This window comes from Petromyzon marinus, chromosome 48 (genome assembly GCF_048934315.1).
Source record: "Petromyzon marinus isolate PM22_M1 ecotype Great Lakes invasive population chromosome 48, UKy_Petmar_22M1.pri1.0, whole genome shotgun sequence".
Classification (NCBI taxonomy): Eukaryota; Metazoa; Chordata; class Hyperoartia; order Petromyzontiformes; family Petromyzontidae; genus Petromyzon; species Petromyzon marinus.
The window spans coordinates 5865921-5883595 of record NC_133714.1 but is presented as its reverse complement, the minus strand read 5'-3'; the positions used below and the strand labels follow the sequence as shown (position 1 = coordinate 5883595).

The window sequence follows — 17675 nt, the reverse complement described above, 5'->3', positions numbered from 1 at the left end:
TTGTGGGCTTACTTATTGTGGCTACTAGGGGTCAGCTTGTGGGCTTACTCATTGTGGCTACTAGGGGTTAGCTTGTGGGCTTACTCATTGTGGCTACTAGGGGTTAGAGCTTGTGGGCTTACTCATTGTGGCTACTAGGGGTTAGAGCTTGTGGGCTTACTCATTGTGGATACTAGGGGTTAGCTTGTGGGCTTACTCATTGTGGCTACTAGGGGTCAGCCTGTGGGCTTACTCATTGTGGCTACTAGGGGTCAGCCTGTGGGCTTACTCATTGTGGCTACTAGGGGTCAGCCTGTGGGCTTACTCATTGTGGCTACTAGGGGTCAGCCTGTGGGCTTACTCATTGTGACTACTAGGGGTCAGCCTGTGGGCTTACTCATTGTGGCTACTAGGGGTCACCCTGTGGGCTTACTCATTGTGGCTACTAGGGGTTAGCTTGTGGGCTTACTCATTGTGGCTACTAGGGGTCAGCCTGTGGGCTTACTCATTGTGGCTACTAGGGGTCAGCTTGTGGGCTTACCCATTGTGGCTACTAGGGGTCAGCCTGTGGGCTTACTCATTGTGGCTACTAGGGGTTAGCTTGTGGGCTTACCAACACTGTGACTGTGACAAGCGCGCAGTGCGGGAAAGAGGCGCGGATGGAAGTGGTAAATAATAAAATAATGGGCGGGTTCCACGCGCGGACTCACCGCTCTCACCTCCTGCTGTGCGGCCCGGTTCCTAACAGGCCACGGACCGGTACCGGTCCGCGGCCCGGGGGTTGGGGAGCCCTGCACTAAAGGCATGTTTCAAAATGTGGAGGAAAAAAAACAGAGGACCCGGAGAAAAATCCAAGCGAACACAGGGAGAAACATTCCAACACCAAATATACAGCAGGCGTCGGGGTCGAGATCGAACCCATGACCGCCTGTATACCAGGCGAGGAAGTTAACACTTCGCCACCGTTAACGCAGGGTGGCAGCCGCGATTGTAACGGCGCGCGAGTAGTCACCGGGGAATTGGGTTTTAAAACAAATAACGATCATCTCCGTGTTTCTAAATTGAGTCATGCACGGCAAATTTTGAGAAATCCCATTACGTTAATGTGTTCTCTTTCCGTAGCGTGGCCAATGTTTGTTCGTCGCGTTGGCGTTCGCGTCCTGAATTTTTGCTGCGACTTTCCGCGCAGGCTCAGGTTGAGTTTATCTGGACCCCTGCGAAGAAGAGCTTCGTGGGCCATACGGGGAGGAGGACTCGCGGCACAGTTTGGCGCCGGCTGTCATCGAGTTCGGTCGTGTCGCTACACTTCTCTGCGGTGAAGAACAACGTCTTCGGAAACGACGGTGCTGCCACTACACTACGCCTCTCAAAATAAAATTAACGCCTCTCAACATAAAATGAACGCCGCGGCGCACGCGCGTTCCGAGGTTCAGGAGGCGAACGGTGACACCGACACCCTGCGACTTGCAGACGTCTCGGAACGGGAAAGGGTGAATGGGGGCACGTTGGGACGTTTGTGATCGTTGCAGGCCGTCAGAGTTTGTCGCGGGCTTCTTCTTTCGGCAATTGGGCACGTCCGGCGCGGTATCAGAGTCAGAATCTTTACTCCGGCTGAGAGGCATCCGATGAGCTATGAGGCTCTTTTTTTTTTTCTTCCACAGATGATCAGTATGAGATCACATCACCCCGAAACTCCACTCCCGTCCACTGGCTCCCAATCCAATCTGGGATTAGGTTCAAGGTGGCACCACTCACAGTTCTCAGTATCCCCCCCCCTGGACTCGCCCCCTGCATAACTCTCCCCTCTCACCTCACCCTACTCCCTTCCTCGCACTCTCCTACATCTCCCCTCTCATCTCGTATAATCACGATCCATCCCTCGCACCACGACATGTTGGGTTAGGGAAACGCAGCAGTTCACTCCAAAATGGCATTTTAAAATATCCGGGCATCACGGCACGACACGAAAAATCTATTTCGAATCTCTCGCAGGGCAAGGGCAGCACAATCCCCTTCGGGGCAGAGAACGGTCCACGGAAGTGGATACCAGAGAGCTGCCTCTGAAATCCCTTTCAACTTGACCTCTGGTCAACAGCTAGTCTTAATCATCTAACTTAATTATTGAACTTTTTTCGCTCCGTACGTAGCCATACGTGCTCATCGGGGGGTGCGGGTGTGCGAGAGCTGGACTCGATCCCATTTGAGCTCGGTATCAAATTTGGCGCGATGGATTTTTTGCGCACGCACTGGTCACCGGTCCCGGTCAATCGCCAACTCACTCGCGGCACTTGAGAACCCCGTCTAAGTACGGGCGGTGGGCTGAAGAAGCCCGGATTCGAATCCAGGGGGCCCACCCGTGCTGGCTCAGGGCTCTGCCCTCTGAGCCACCCGATCACAAACACGGCGAGCCGCTTGCATTTGGCACCGTTTGCCGGCTGATTGGCTGGGGAGGAGGGTAACTCTCGCGTCGCTCGCCCGCTCACCCGCTCACCTTTACGACGCAATTGGAGCTTGTTAAAGAGGTCGGACATCAGGTCACCTCCTGCCGCCACGCCGGACGCTGCACACGCACGCGGCAGGCACACGCACACACGGCCACACACAAACACAAAGATCCCCCCCGCAGAGCTTTTAACAGACTGCCGGGGCAAGTGCTGTCAGCGAGCACCTATGAAGGCCGGCACGGGACACGAAGGGGGTTGGTGGGCCAGCACCACTTCTGACCTCCTTTGCTTCCTGAGTGGCGATGTTTACACACCGCACCAGAGTCGACCTAGGGGAGGCCCAGGACTTGTTCCCCACAGACCCGATGGACACACAGACAGAGATAAAAGATCCCCCGTGTAACATTAACAGATTGTCGGGGCTGTTAGCGAGCACCTATGACAGACATGCACACACAAAAGTTGGTGAGCCCTGTGCAGTGGTCACCACTCGAATAAGGTGACTGCCAAATAACAGAGAGAGCCAGCAAGAGATACAGCGAGAGAGACAGCGAGAAAGACAGCGAGAGAGACAGCGAGAGAAATAGCGAGAGAGACAGCGAGAGAGACAGCGAGAGAGACAGCGAGGGATACAGCGAGACATACAGCGAGAGAGACAGCGAGAGAGACAGCACCAGATGCTTGCAGGTGGCCGGCACGGCACACGACCATCATTTTGGCGATGGCACCCGCCACGCATGCAGTACCCAGAAACCTCCACCAACCGGCAGCAGCGGCCCGGCTTGGTGACAAACGGCTGTCTCTCTCCCGCTCTCTCTCGCTCTCTCTCTGTCGCTCTCTCTCTCTCGCTCACTCTCTTGCGCTCTCTCTCTCGTCCGCTCTCTCTCGCTCTCTCTCGCCCTCTCTTGCGCTTGCTCGCTCTCTCACTCTCTTGCGCTCTCTCTCTCGTCCGCTCTCTCCCGCTCTCGCTCTCTCTCTCTCTCTCGCTCTGTCTCTCTCGCTCTCTCTCGCTCCGGGCGCGTTCAGCGCCAGGATCCAACGCGATTGAGCGCAGGTGGCGCGCTTCCGCACGAGCACGACGACGACACCGTCGCGCGCCGTTGGTGACGACGTTTAAAATCGGTCGAGGGCCACCCCTCGTACGTCTCCTCCGCGACACCCTCGGGGTGAAACTCGCAAATCTCGCTCAATGAACGCCGACGACCGGGATGTGCTCCTCGTCAACGCTTTGCCAACAGTCCGAGCAAGGCCCCCCCCCCCCCCCCCCCCGTTCATCGTGTTGCTTGGGCCTGCCCCGGGCTGCCAAGATTGATTTTCGCTGGCCTGAGCCGAGGCGGCCAGGGAGACTGCGGGGGGGGGGGGGGGGGGGGGGCATGAAACCACGAGTAAAATGAGCCAACATTCAAGAGGCAAAACGCTGCGTGGCTCTTCGCACCTAATCCGTAATGGCCTGGCAAAAAAAAAAATCGTACAGGACGTCCGCCGAGGAAGAGGATGGGAGAGATGGAAGCAGCTCGCGCGAAGGTCCTGGGTGGATCGTTACGTTGCCGGATCGCGAGAGACGGCCGGTGGCTTGACGGGTGGCTTCATTCGGCAGTGGCTCGACCGCGGCCGACGATGATCATGATGACGATGATCATGATGACGTTGGGCAAAGATGAGCGATTCACTCCCCGTCTCTCCCGGGCGTTTCGATGAGTTTGTCCTGATTCAGGGTTGCTAATAAGATTCAAGGTTCGATTACATTTTTTTTTTGCTACGTTGCGATAAATGTAGCAGCGGCCACTCGTGGTGCAGAAAATAAGAGAGGGGCGGAGCGGTGGCGCAGTGGCCACCGACAAGCATGGCGATGGAGGTGAAGAGGCAAGAGTTAAAGGCGCAGCCCTGCGATGGCTTGCTCGTGCCACCGCTGGCAGAAGGGCCAGCAGTGTCACTGAAGGAATCTTCGTAACAGACGAATCTCTCCCGGAGAGACAATCGGCATCATCATCATCATCATCACGATCCACGGGCACATAGTCCCGGAGGTGTCCAATGCACATTTCATAATTTGTTTCCACTTTCCTCCATCATGCGCCAATATGCTCAGGTCGTGACGCATCTTTCCGGCACCAATCTCTTACGTCGTCATAAAGCCGTTCTCTGCCATGTCTTCCACTCTTTCCGGTTCGTTACATTTTTTTCCCGCACGACACCACTTCACATGTTCCTGCTGTTGTCCATCACACACACACACGTGCCCAAACAAACGACATCGAGGCAGCAACCTAGCGTTCAGACGCTCGATAAACCGGAGGTGCGTTCCGTCAGCGTTGGCTCGGATTTACTATTATTCTTTTGCAATGTGCCATCGCTGCTAACAATACCTGACCCAGCCCCCGCACACCCGTGTCTCTACGAAAGACAGCGCGCGCAAATTAGGAAAAAATCTCTTAACAAGACGGGACCAGGAGCCATTTGTCGTGCCACGGAGCAACCGACGGGGAGGTGGGGGGGGGGTCATACCGCACGTTTTATGGAACGCAAAATAAGCGTAAAATAAAACTGGCACGTAATTTGATTCGTGTGAAGTGCCTGGCGCAGAGGGAGCGCCGGCCGCGACGGCGGCGACTCCCCCGGAGCGCCAGCGCCGTCGATCAACGCGTCGTGAATGAAGCGACGCTTCAATTGAATAACCGAATACCAATGGCACCGCAACAACGCTGCAAAATCATTTAACAGTCGTACAAAAAAACTCATTGCGCGCTCTGCGCGTGCGTGGACGTCTATTCGCGGCCCTTTTGCAAATCCACGGCCTCTGTGCCCACGCCGTGTGGGTCGTGGGGGTTAGTCAACCTCGACAGGCTTGCCAGTAAGGGCTGCGCCTGGATTGCCGGTGTGCTGCACTAGTAACGAATTGGCCACGTTCTTGAACGTAAAGCTCTCGTGACTGCAGGAATTCATATCCCTTGGGTCTTTGCGTAAAGTAACGAGGTTAGGTTCAAAGAAAAATAACGAAAAACTACGGCGTTTCGATCGCAACTTCGTAGGGTTTTTGTTATTTTTCTTTTAACGAGAGAACCAAAGGATATGGTTCTCTCTTGGCTGTGTCGGGTGGTGGCGGGTTTTATCGACAAATTTATATATTTACGCGATCTAACCGAAACAAAAACTACATTACGGATGATATTGGTTGTCAAAACCTACTACGGGTTAAACTGAAGGTTGGTGAAGGTGGGGGGGGGGAGGAGGGGAGGGTTGAGGAGAGTAGCCGCGGGAGCACAGAAGTACAGGCCAACTATGGATTTTGCAGCGTGTGCCAACGCTGGTACCCACCACCGAGTCCCGGCAGCCCCTCTCGCAAGCCGTAAATGGTGGTCGCCCATCCAAGGGCAATCCAGGCTGAAACCTGCTTAGCTTGGCCTCCGAGCTCTGACGAAATCGGGCGCATTGCGCACCTCCGATTGGCACGGTTGGCTACGTACGGTGCGAAAGAAGTTCAACGTGCATACAGGTGCGCTTCTGCGGCCGTCTGGAACGCTCTTCCTTCCGATATTAGCAAGCCACTGGAGTTATGCACTTGTAACTCATCGGGATTGAAAACTCATTTATTTACAAGTGCTGTTTGGTTTGTTGTCCTTCCCCACCCAACACACGTCCGATTAGCACGGATGGTTACGTAGAGAGCGAAAGAAGTTCAACATACATGTGCACAGTCTAGGTGACGCTGCAATGGATTGGCGGCTATGATGGACACCTGCGATGAAAGACCTTGAAATAAGTGTTGGGTGGTTAGCATGGGGATGGAGACAGCACCAACCACGTGAGCCTGAACACGCCGAGACTTTCTCTATCTATCTCTCTCTCTCTCGCTGTTCTTCTTCTTTCGTACGGCTGATCGTGTAGACGCAGAGCAAACGACAGCAATTTCACATTCAGGTGGCCAAGCCCAGATAACCGCGTCAGGAGACAGCGGAGTAGTGCATCGCCGTGATGTCTCCTTCGCATTTGTGGATCGGGGCACTGCGTCGGTGCATGTCCCTCTCTCTCTAATTGATGCACACAGCATCGAGACGCCGCCCGCTGTCCACCTGTCCTCCCGGCCCTGGCTGGCGATAGTTAAGCGTCTTGCACACATCGCGGCGGCTTCAATTAGCAAGCGGGGAGCAAATGGCACCGTCTCGGATCGATACCGTTGCATTATTCGTCTTGAACGCACACGACCTTTTCAAGACATCGATCGACCCACCGACCCCCCCCCCCGCTTCCCTCCACCCCCCCCCCCCTCTCCGGGGGCATCATCCGCTTCCCTATCCTACCCGCCCCCCATCCTCCCACAACCTCCCAGCTTCGACAGCACACATCCTAACAACTGAGGGGTGTAATCGCTCACGAAGGAAGGAAGGAAGGAGAGAGAGAACGGATAGCGATGGTGGACGGGAGAGAGGCGACAGGGTGGGGGGTGGCGACGGCCGTTGCCGCCGCTGCCCGAGCGGTCAACTCGATTCTCTAGGGCCTCCTTTTGTGTTCAGTTTGTTGTCCTTCCCCCGAACCCGCGATGAGCACGGTTGGCTACGTGCGGTGCGAAAGGAGTCCAACGTAGGTGCAGACAGCCCAAGGTAAGAGCGGTGTCAAATCCGTGGCAAGATGAGAGGAAGTCCACTCCGGTGGCTATGGGGACACGTCGGTTAACGGTTAGGGGCCGAGTCAACTCCTGGGGGGAGGTCCATGTCCTTCCCACGCACCACCGATAAGCACGGGTTGGCTACGTGCGGTGCGAAGAGAAGTTCAACGTACGGTTAGCGGAGTTGCACCGGTTCTCATTCGGGCGGCGGACAGTGGCGCAGTGGTCGTGCCCGTGCCTCAAAGGCAGCTGGGGGCCTCTGGGTTCGAGTCCCCGCCTGGAGCGCCCCCCCCCTCTGTGTGGAGGTTTTTATGTTCTTCCCCTGCTCTGTCCGGGTTACCTCCGGCGCCCCCAAGCTCCCTCCCGCGGTTCCCCGGTTTACTCCCATAGCGAATAACGTGCAACGGGATTGGTGTCACGCAACCATCCCCAATGTAGCAGGACCCTCTTTAAAATCAGTCTTCGGACTCGCTGTGGTTTTCCTGGGTAAAAACGTTAATAATTATTATTCCTCCACAATCCCTCGACGAAACATGTACCTGTAAACGAAAACCAGCAGCGGTGCCTGTGCTTGGTCCGTTTATGCATATTATTCTGCATTAAGTCAAATCGTCTGGGACAGTTAAAATCAGTGTGGGCAAACTATTGTTGCTATTCGTGACCCCCAGCCACAGCCGCCCCCCCCACCCCCACCCAGGGCGCACGGCAAAATGGGGCGACCGCCCGGGGCTCCGTGCTTTGACGGCCTTCCCCCCACCCCACCTGCGCTTTGACGTCACGGTGTCAAATGTAATACTTGCGGTTTAGTTTGAAGACATTGGGGGGGGGTGGGGGGGGGGGTCACACGGTGTGTGATTCGTCTCGGGACCCACAATCCACCTCTCCCTCCCCACCTACGGATGGCTCTGCCTCGCAGCCGGTGTCAGAGACGTCCCCAAATTCTTAACGGCGTTGGCCAATCTCAGTTACAGCACCACGGCCGCTATTGACTCCCCCACAAAGCGGAATTCACTGAATCTATCCCCCGAGCGACACCGGACCCAGTCAATGCCCCAAACCGGGACTTTAAACTCGCAACCTCGCAGCCGTGAGTTACGCACTCTAATCACATCGCTCTCCAGCCGCACGCTATTACCATTAAGCCGCGCCACCATCGTTCAAAAATGCGCACGTGCACAGGACCTCTCGTCAATTCGCCGCTAGGAGTTCACCGACCGGACTTCACCACGTTGGTCAGCGAGGGTTGGTGAAGGCGGACGCCATAGTGCAAAGGAGTGCAGTACAATAACCGCCCCAAACGTAGCTCCACCACAGCAGCTATATCTGACCCCTGTTATGCACTGTTAAAATATCGGTGCCAGAAAGATGTGTCCACTGCTTGAGCGTATTCGCACACGACACTGCAAAGTGGAAAGAACTGACGAAAGGTGCAGCGGACACCCGACGGGCTACCTGCCCATGGATCGTGACGACGGTGGTGACGACGGTGGTGATACATTTCCACTTGATAAGCCACTCCCCTTCGTCGGGTTGCCATTTGTGGCCAGGTCGATTCTGAAAAAGAGCTACGTAGCTCTCAGTGGGCCTTACCTGGTGAAACAAGAATGGTGGTATCGTGTACGTACGTACGTACGTATTCATTCTCGAACTTCTTTCGTGTTTCGTGTAGTAGCAGCGGAGGAGCCACCGTCGTACCTGACTGTTCCTTCTGCTTCTTCTTCTCGAACTTGCGCTCCTTCACCTTGCGCAGGGACGTCTTGCCGCCGGCCTGGCGGATCGACTCCAGCAGGTTAGCCCGGTTCCCCGAGGGCTGCACCACCTCGCTCGGAGCGCCCTGCAGAACCCCTGCGGCAAAGAAGACAAAGCGGAGGAGCACCCACCACCGCCGCCCCCCGCAGGCCCCGTCAATCAGGTCTCACGGGGTGAATAACGCCAGGTTGCTTCTGAAAAAGTAGCTGCATAGATCAGTGGGCAACTTAACCTTGTAAAATAACAAATATATAAGTTTTGATTTAAAGCTTTCGTGACTGCAGTAATTCATATTCTTAGTTTTTTCGGTAAAGTCACGTTGAAGAGAAACAACAAAATAACTCAAACGGTCATCATCAGGTGATGACCGTTTGAGTTAAGGTCGAAACGTCGTGAGAATTTTTTATTGTTTTATATATTTTGTTATTTTGTTGTTTCTCTTCAACGTGACTTTACCGAAAAAACTAAGAATATAAATATATAAGTGTTTATAATTTAGGGGGTGATGTTGCCGAGACTAATCCCGTTCGAGCGATGTGCCCGCGTCATTATCAAAGGCCGAAGCAGGAGGATTTCTCCACAGGTCTGGCTGTCTGCCCGATGATGCCGGTTGTAATTACTGGCGAACCATCACGGGACTCAAAATGTAAACGTTGTGGGTTGACTCGCCAAACCCGCCGGTGTGCTGAACGAGTAACTAATTGAAAGTTTTTTTTTTTAAATTGACAAACCTTACTAATTGGCTGTGTCGTGTTGGTGGAAGGGCTTAACGACACGTTTATATTTCTTCGCGGTCTCACCCAAAAACCTCTGTTATGGGTAGCTCTGTGATATCCGCTTCTGTGGGCCCGTTCTCGAACGCAAAGGGTCGCACTGCGTCGCGAGTGCAACACGCATTGGATGATTTACCATCTTGCCGACACGACGCAACATCACAATCGGGACAAAAATCGTGAAGAGAAAAAGATATTTGACAAGCGGATAGACAGACAGAGAGAGACCTGCGCGCTCTCACCAAACAGGAAGGGTAACGCAGCACCGAGGAACCGGGCAGTCTCACTGCATCGCTTGCCGCTGCACGGCCCAGGTCGATTCCTCGACAGGACGAAACGTCGGTGGAGCACAGAGTAGGCTCTGTCACGTGACGTCCAGGGTCAAGATGGAGCCGAGACCTATCGTTTTATTTGCCGCTCTTCGGTCAATAACGGGGCAAATTACACGGACGTTTTTTCTCCGCCCCCTCTCCCCCGCCCCAAAGCGAATAAACGTGAGGTTACAAACGAGGGCCCAAAACGTTCTCGTGATAAAAGTTATCGACAGAGCTTGAGCTCGTGATGCCACTTTCATAACAACAACCAAAAATTGCCGTTAACGATCGTAAATTTAGACGTGTGGTATAGCATCGCTCAAGGGCGATAAGAGGTCGCACGGCGGTTGAGAGCTGCCGTGCCAAGACCCCGATGACCCGAGTTCGATTCGCGGCGCCCCTGCTGCTGTCAGAGTCAACGTGAGATTTGAAGTGGTCCCTTATCTAGCTCCCTTGAGCAGCCCCAGCCTAACACCAGCATGGGTTAAGCACGGTCGATCAATCCGCACGATCGGAAAAGTTGGCGGTTTGGGGTAGACGTTCAACCAGCAGGAGAGTTTTCAAAGGGTTGCAAATTATTACTGTTATAATTATAGGGCCGCCAAAAGTGGCGAGATGTTAAATACCTTGCGTGGTATACAGGAGGTCGTGGGTTTAATTCCGACCATTGACGCCTGCGGTATATTTGGAGTTGACATGTCTCTCTCTCAGTTGTGGCGTAGATTTTCGTCCGGGCCCTGCATTTTTCCCCTCCACATTTACAATCGTGCGTTTTAGAGCATTCGGTTGCGATACATTTCCACGTGATAAGCCACTTTGTTGAGCTATCATTTGTGGCCACGTCGCTTCTGAGCTATACAGCTCAGTTGGACCTTACCCGCTAAGATTAAAAAAAAGCTTATAGTTTTATAAACATACATTTATTTTTTATTTGCAGTCATCGGTTAAAAAAAACAAAAGGAATTAGCTCCTAAAAATAAATCCTTAACCTGTGGCCAGACGAGATGTATTGATGGCTTTGCACAAGCAGAGATGGATGGCCTAATCTCGCAACGCCGGGCGGCTTGCAGGAAAAATCCTACGCCGCTGCTGCTGCTGCTGCTGCTCCTTGCCGGAGCGCCCGTGACTCAAAACGCCTCGCGAGCTCCAAGCTCAGCCGACCGCGACAGATTGATGGAGGTGGGGGCGGCGTGGCGGGGGTGTAAAACAGATCGAAATTCCCTCCACCGACGCGTGACGCCGGCAAAAACTTCTTATTAGGGCGCGGCACGCGCAGGGAGAGATCGACAGAGAGAGGGCGGCACTCGCGACACGCTTGCGCATGCCGCGAGGCGCTTGCGAGGGCCCCACCGAGCGAGCAACGCCGCCCCCCCCCCCCCCCCGCACACCCCCACAACTTTGTGACTCAATGAATTATAATCCACTTAGTTGGGCGCGCGGACTGAGCTCCCGCGATTGGTCGCAGGGCGCCCCAGGGCACGCGCGCGCGTGCAACGAGATAGCGAACTTCGCCTCTTTAAAAGCAGTTTTAACTCGTCCAATCGCAACGCTCTCGCCACAGGTGAGCCACGGGGGGGGGAGGGGGGTGAGGGGAGGGGGAGCGCAAGGTGGGGGAAACGACGAACAGGGGGACGGATGGGGACTCACGATTCACAGATAACTGTGAGCCCCAATCCAAGGGGCAATTTCCACCCTTTATCTACACCTGGAACGACATCAACCGCTGTCTAATGCGCGCCAAACAAATAAGTGCCGTTTTTCAAAGTGCAAACACCCATGCGCTCGTATTATTGACCTCATCTGGAGAGTAATCTAGTGGTGTGAAGGTGTGGGGGGTTTTTCTAAACCCCCCCCCCCCCCAGCCTTGTTTTCCACAGAGGCTTTTAGAGAGGCTGGTAATTACAGCGAAGGACAAAAAGCATTGATTCCGATTCCTGGCACGGAGCTCGGGGGCGCACGTACCGTGGACGGACGGACCTCACCGCCTGCCTAGCTCCGAAAGAACACTCTCGCGATCGCAGGCACACCAAGGAGCCGCGGAGAAAACGAAACGGCGCCGCTAACCCTCGGGCTAGGGGTCGGGAGGGAGGAGTGGCGGGACAGACGGGTAATAATCCACAGCCCCTGGTCAATCCGCTGCTGGATGAAGGCCACCCGACGCCACGTTAGCCGTAGGCGTTTTCAACTGTACTTCACCACGCCGGTAAGCACTGGTTGGCGGAGGCGGAGAGGATATGCATGTATGCCGAACGTCTTTCGCACCACACGTGGTCAACCGTGCTAATCGGAGGTGTACTGCGCATGGAGGTATAGTCGACAACCGGTTCTCGCCGGTGGTGCCGACGACGTCACCTCCACGTCCGGCGGCACATGCGTGGGGGACGTCGGGGAACAGAGGTGGTGGGACTTGCAAACGATTTCCGTGCGATCGTATCGGTCGAGCGACCGAACCGGGAGAGTGTCGGTAGAAAAAATCCGACCGCCGTGATCGGGGGTTCGGCAACTTCTTCTTCTTCTTCAAAGAAGAAGAGCCATTTGTTTTGTGTTTTTGTCTGTGACCAAAACATTAATATTTCGAGAGCCGCATCGCACACGCAGAGCCACTCGTTCACAAACACAGCAGCAGGAATACATCAGATGACAAACTGAAATGAAGAAAAATAGGCGATTAAACAAACTGCTGTCCACTTCGTTATTTTTCCTTCACATTTTGTCGCCATCAAAAGACTAAGTAGCATGGGAAAGCAGGGTCCGATTTTGCGACGACCTGATCTACTACGGCGTTTCCAGGAACGTAAAAGGGGAGAGGGGGGGGGGGACCGCCTACACTCAGAACCGAATTAAATAAATAAAAAACGGCTGCCCACCAAGTGGGGCAGCAGTCAAAGAGCCGCACGTGGCTCTCTGACTGCCCGCAAGGGGGCAGCCTAAGAGCCGCACGTGATTCCGGAGCCGCAGGTTGCCAACCCCCCCCCTGGTTTAGACCGTCAGATTGCGTGGCTCTAGTGACTAGCCGGCAGCCGGCAAATGCAACCGTAGAGCCCTCGGGCACGGTCACGGCTCTCGCTCCGTCGTCCGCTCCCGTCGTACCGAGCGCCGGCTGAGGGACGTCTGCGCCGGAAGCCGGGCCGGAGAGCGGCGGTGGAGGCGGAGGAGGCGGCGGAGGAGGCGGCGGGCCCGGCGGACCGCCGCCGGCCATTCCGGGCGGGGGGCCCGGTGGGAGCATCCCAGATGGAGGGCCCGGGGGAGGAGGAGGTGGAGGAGGCGGCGGCGGCGGTGGTGGAGGGGGTGCAGCCCCGGAGGGAACCGGCAGCAGCAGGCCATCGCCTGTGGCCACACGGAGACGGAGGAAACCAAGGGAGATGAAGCGTGCGCACGCGTGGGTTCTGGCTCATGCGCGTGTGAACCCTACGGCCGCTGGGGGGGATTGAATTTGCCACGACGCCAAAACAAACAAATTGATTAATCGCTAAACTAATGGAATCAACAGGTGAGGGGAGGGATGAGGGGGATTGTGATTTGTTGCATGCATAATGTCCAATGGTGATCTTGCGGTGCTGGCCGCGGTGAGGGTGACGATAATAGTGGCGGTGGTAAAAGTGGTGGTAAAGGTGGTGATGGTGGTAGTGGTGGTGGTCGCTAAAATAGAAGTCGGTGCAGAAGGGGGCACAGCTGGTGCATCTGCCAGTCATCTCAATCAGTCAACCCATGGCACCTGGGAATGTCCCACATGACCTCTTGTCAACGAGCCTTCCACATTTCATGTGGCCTCAGAGTGCACCTGGCCTGGCACGAGTGCCGTGGTGACGTCACCGCCACTTAGTGGCACATGGCGACTGTTGTTGTTGGTGGCGGTAGTCACGGTGACGAGATGTTTACTACCTTGCCTAATATACGGGAGTCCGTGGGTTCGATCCCAACCCTTACGCCTGTATATTTGGAGTTGACATGTTATCCCCCGTTATTCGCGTCGATTCTTCTCCGGGTCCTCCACATTTAGAATCAACGCTAGTTCACGAGTATTAGGGCTGCTACAAATGTCCACGTGATGACAGGCCCACTCCGTTGAGCTATCATTTGTGATGGCCAGGTCACTTCTGAAACGAATAAAAAAAATAGTTTACTTTTAGTTTAGTTGCACGCGCGCGCACTCTCGTACACGGATGGTAAATAGATAAGCGACGTGCTCGCCGAGGTGGGTAGAAGCACGATGGTGGTGGCGGCCGCGGCGGCGGCGGCGGCGGCGGCGGCCGTGCCAACTTCAGCGAGCAACCGTACCGGGCCCCGGCTCGAAGGTGGGCAGTTCGGGGAGACTGGCAGCCGAGATGGCGGAGGGCGCGATGCTGGGGCCCATGTCCAGCGTGTAGGCGAGGTCGTCCGCCACGCCGGGAAGGTCGGGCAGGTACGACGGCACATCGATCTCGGGAACCTGGCCCAGGTCCGGCACGTAGAAGTAGCTCTCCAAGGTCTGAGCGATGGGAGAGAAGGTGCCGCACGGGTTAGGGTCCTGTGTGTGTGGTGTTGTTATCGGAAACACCGCTATCGTCGTCTCCATCGTCGGTATGGCCGTGGTCGCAAGCATTATCATCACTAATGTCATCATCATCATCATCACCATGGTCACCGGCATTATCATCATCTTCATCACCATGGTCACCAGCATTATCATCATCATCATCACCATGGTCACCGGCATTATCATCATCACCATGGTCACCAGCATTATCATCATCACCATGGTCACCAGTATTATCATCACTAATGTCATCATCATCACCATGGTCACCAGCATTATCATTACTAATGTCATCATCATCACCATGGTAACCAGCATTATCATCATCACCATGGTCAAAAGCATTATCATTACTAATGTCATCATCATCACCATGGTCACCAGCATTATCATCATCATCACCATGGTCACCAGCATTATCATTACTAATGTCATCATCATCACCATGGTCACCAGCATTATCATTACTAATGTCATCATCATCACCATGGTAACCAGCATTATCATCATCACCATGGTCACCAGCATTATCATTACTAATGTCATCATCATCACCATGGTCACCAGCATTATCATCATCATCACCATGGTCACCAGCATTATCATTACTAATGTCATCATCATCACCATGGTCACCAGCATTATCATCATCATCACCATGGTCACCAGCATTATCATCACTAATGTCATCATCATCACCATGGTCACTAACATTATCATCACTAATATTATCATCACTATGACAACCACGATTATCATTACTTACGTCATCTTCATCACCATGACCACCACGATCATCATCACCATGACCACGACCATTATCAGCACTAATATCGTCATCGTTGTCACCAAAGCCATGCCTCCCACTTTTATCATCGATATCGACATCAACATCACTACCAGCACCACCACCCGATACCGCAATTGCTGCGATCAGAGGAATTCTCTAAAATATTATTTCGTTCATTCCCGAATGTTCATCTTGACCGTGCTATCAGTGTCAGATCAGGAGACAGAGGATCCGCTTCGATACTTTACACAGCAGCGCGACCTTTGTGCAAGAGCAGAGAACAGCTCACGGTGTTGGGATATCACAGAGCTACCACTGAGATACCATGACGTGACGTTCGGGGGGGCAGCGGTTCCCCCCACACGCTCCGCATTCGCTCGTCGCACGACAGCCAAAACGAAAATGCCTTTGCTCCTCAGGAGTTGGGATTTAGCCGCATTCAGCGCGGAAACCAAAACTTTACGTGACGGCAATTCATCGCGCAAGTCACCTGTGACGGGGCTGACACGATAAACCCACGAACGACGCTTGAGGAGCCCAGCTTAATCGCAGACGGGCGGCTGGAAATACCGATTCCAACCCAGGAATCTCAAGAGGTGCTAGCTCAGCACTCTCAAGCGGTGATTCACTCGGCCACCTCTCACAATCTCCAGCTGAACCATCATCGTAATCACCATAATCACGGTAACCTCCTGGGCGGGGCGGGGGGGGGTGGAGGGAGAAGGGCGTGCAGCTTCGCCGAGGTCTGGGATGATGAAGGGACAAACCCAGGAGCGCGGGAAGTTTGCAGCCGAGCACAGCCGCGAAATAAAAAATATACCGCGCTTGAAGCGTCCCGTGGAAAATGATGGAAGGACGTGACGCGAAGGAAGCCGTGCCAAGCGGCTGATTTTCTCGACAAATACGCCGGCAACCTCTTTCCGCCAGCACTCTGCTGCCAGCGAGCGCAAGACGCGATGGGCGGCTGCCGAAGGCGACAAATGAGACGGTGAATAGGACCCACTTGCGCGGCCGAATCTCAGAAACCACGGCTTGCCGTGCAATTTGCCGACGGCCCAGTTGGCTGGTGATGGCCAATGGAACGACATTAGCGAGGATCTGCACAGAACACCGTGCCCGACTTGTCTCCAAGAGCTTCCCGTCTGCCGGCTCCGTGCACGCAAAGCTCGCACCGTCATGGGGGCAATGATTATTCACCGGACATGGGGGCAATGATTATTCACCGGACATGGGGGCAATGATTATTCACCGGTCATGGGGGCAATGATTATTCACCGGTCATGGGGGCAATGATTATTCACCGGTCATGGGGGCAATGATTATTCACCAGACATGGGGGCAATGATTATTCACCGGTCATGGGGGCAATGATTATTCACTTGACAACGTTTTGGCTAAACATCGAACAAAGACGGTTTCACTTGCATCGCGCGATTTCAGATGTGCTTCTGCGGCCGTCTGGAATGCTCTTCCGATATTAGGAAGCCACTGGAGCTTTGCGCTTTGCAATCTAAATTGAAAACTCATTTCTTCAGAGCTGTTTTTTGTGCTTAAATTGTCGTCCTTTCCCCGCACCTTCCGATTAGCACGGCTGGCTACGTACGGGGCGAAAGAAGTTCAACATACATACATACACACAAATACCTTCAAAAGTACATTGAACAAAGCCTGGCAAAAAATAACCTTTTAAAAGAACGTGGAAAAACCAAACAGACACCCTCTTGTCATGAGATTCGTGTGATGTATTTATCCAGGGACACTTCGCTGCACTGTGTTAATACTCCTTTTTTTCAGGATGGTCCGGCTACACCAGGATATTTGACCAACTCAAATAATTAGTAACAAAACGGTCAACACTTTTGTCAATTTACACTGTGGCCTTAAAAGGAAAATACATTAAAACAAATATGACAGGTGATATTCTGGGCAGTAGCCCTTGCTGATGGCACGGACGTGAAAAATATGAAAAATTTGGCACGTGGCTGTATGGGATGAAACTGATATACACTGAGAAAACTCGAGCATTTAACCCTCATAGCGATGCACACAGAGATTCTAGAATCCATCGTTGTGCTGCTCACTTCCTGGTTACCACAGAAAAACCTTTTTTTCAATAAAAAAAAACTTTTTTAATTTTAGGACATAAGGCCCACTGAGCTGTATAGCTGTTTATCAGAAGCGACCTGGCCACAAATGACAGCTCAACGAAGTGGTTCATCACGTGGACATTTCTAGCAGCCAAATACTCGAAACGCACGATGTCGATTCTAAATGTGGAGGGGAAAAAAACGAGGACCCCGGAAAAAAACTCGGCGCAATCACGGGGAGAGAGACACGCAAACTCCAAATATACAGGCGTCGGTGTAGGGATCGAACCCACGACCTCGTGCGTACCAGGCGAGGTAGTTAACATTTTGCCACCGCGGCACCAGCAGCAAGACCCTCCTGGCAACGGTTTTGCATACCCACCCATAATTATTTGCGGCATCTTCAGATGCGGTTCCATT

At 53.9% G+C, this 17675-nt stretch overlaps 1 protein-coding gene across 1 annotated transcript in view; it reads right to left on the bottom strand.

The window, feature by feature from the left end:
- The window catches only part of WASHC1 (WASH complex subunit 1), a 111897-nt gene that overhangs the window by 4337 nt on the left and 89885 nt on the right, over nucleotides 1-17675 (bottom strand). Inside the window, exons 7-10 of the mRNA XM_032972470.2 lie at nucleotides 14141-14330; nucleotides 12953-13189; nucleotides 8722-8871; nucleotides 2471-2539 (exon numbers count right to left, since the gene is read on the bottom strand). Coding sequence (XP_032828361.2) covers nucleotides 2471-2539; nucleotides 8722-8871; nucleotides 12953-13189; nucleotides 14141-14330 — 646 coding nt within the window. The remainder of the gene's footprint in view (nucleotides 1-2470; nucleotides 2540-8721; nucleotides 8872-12952; nucleotides 13190-14140; nucleotides 14331-17675) is intronic.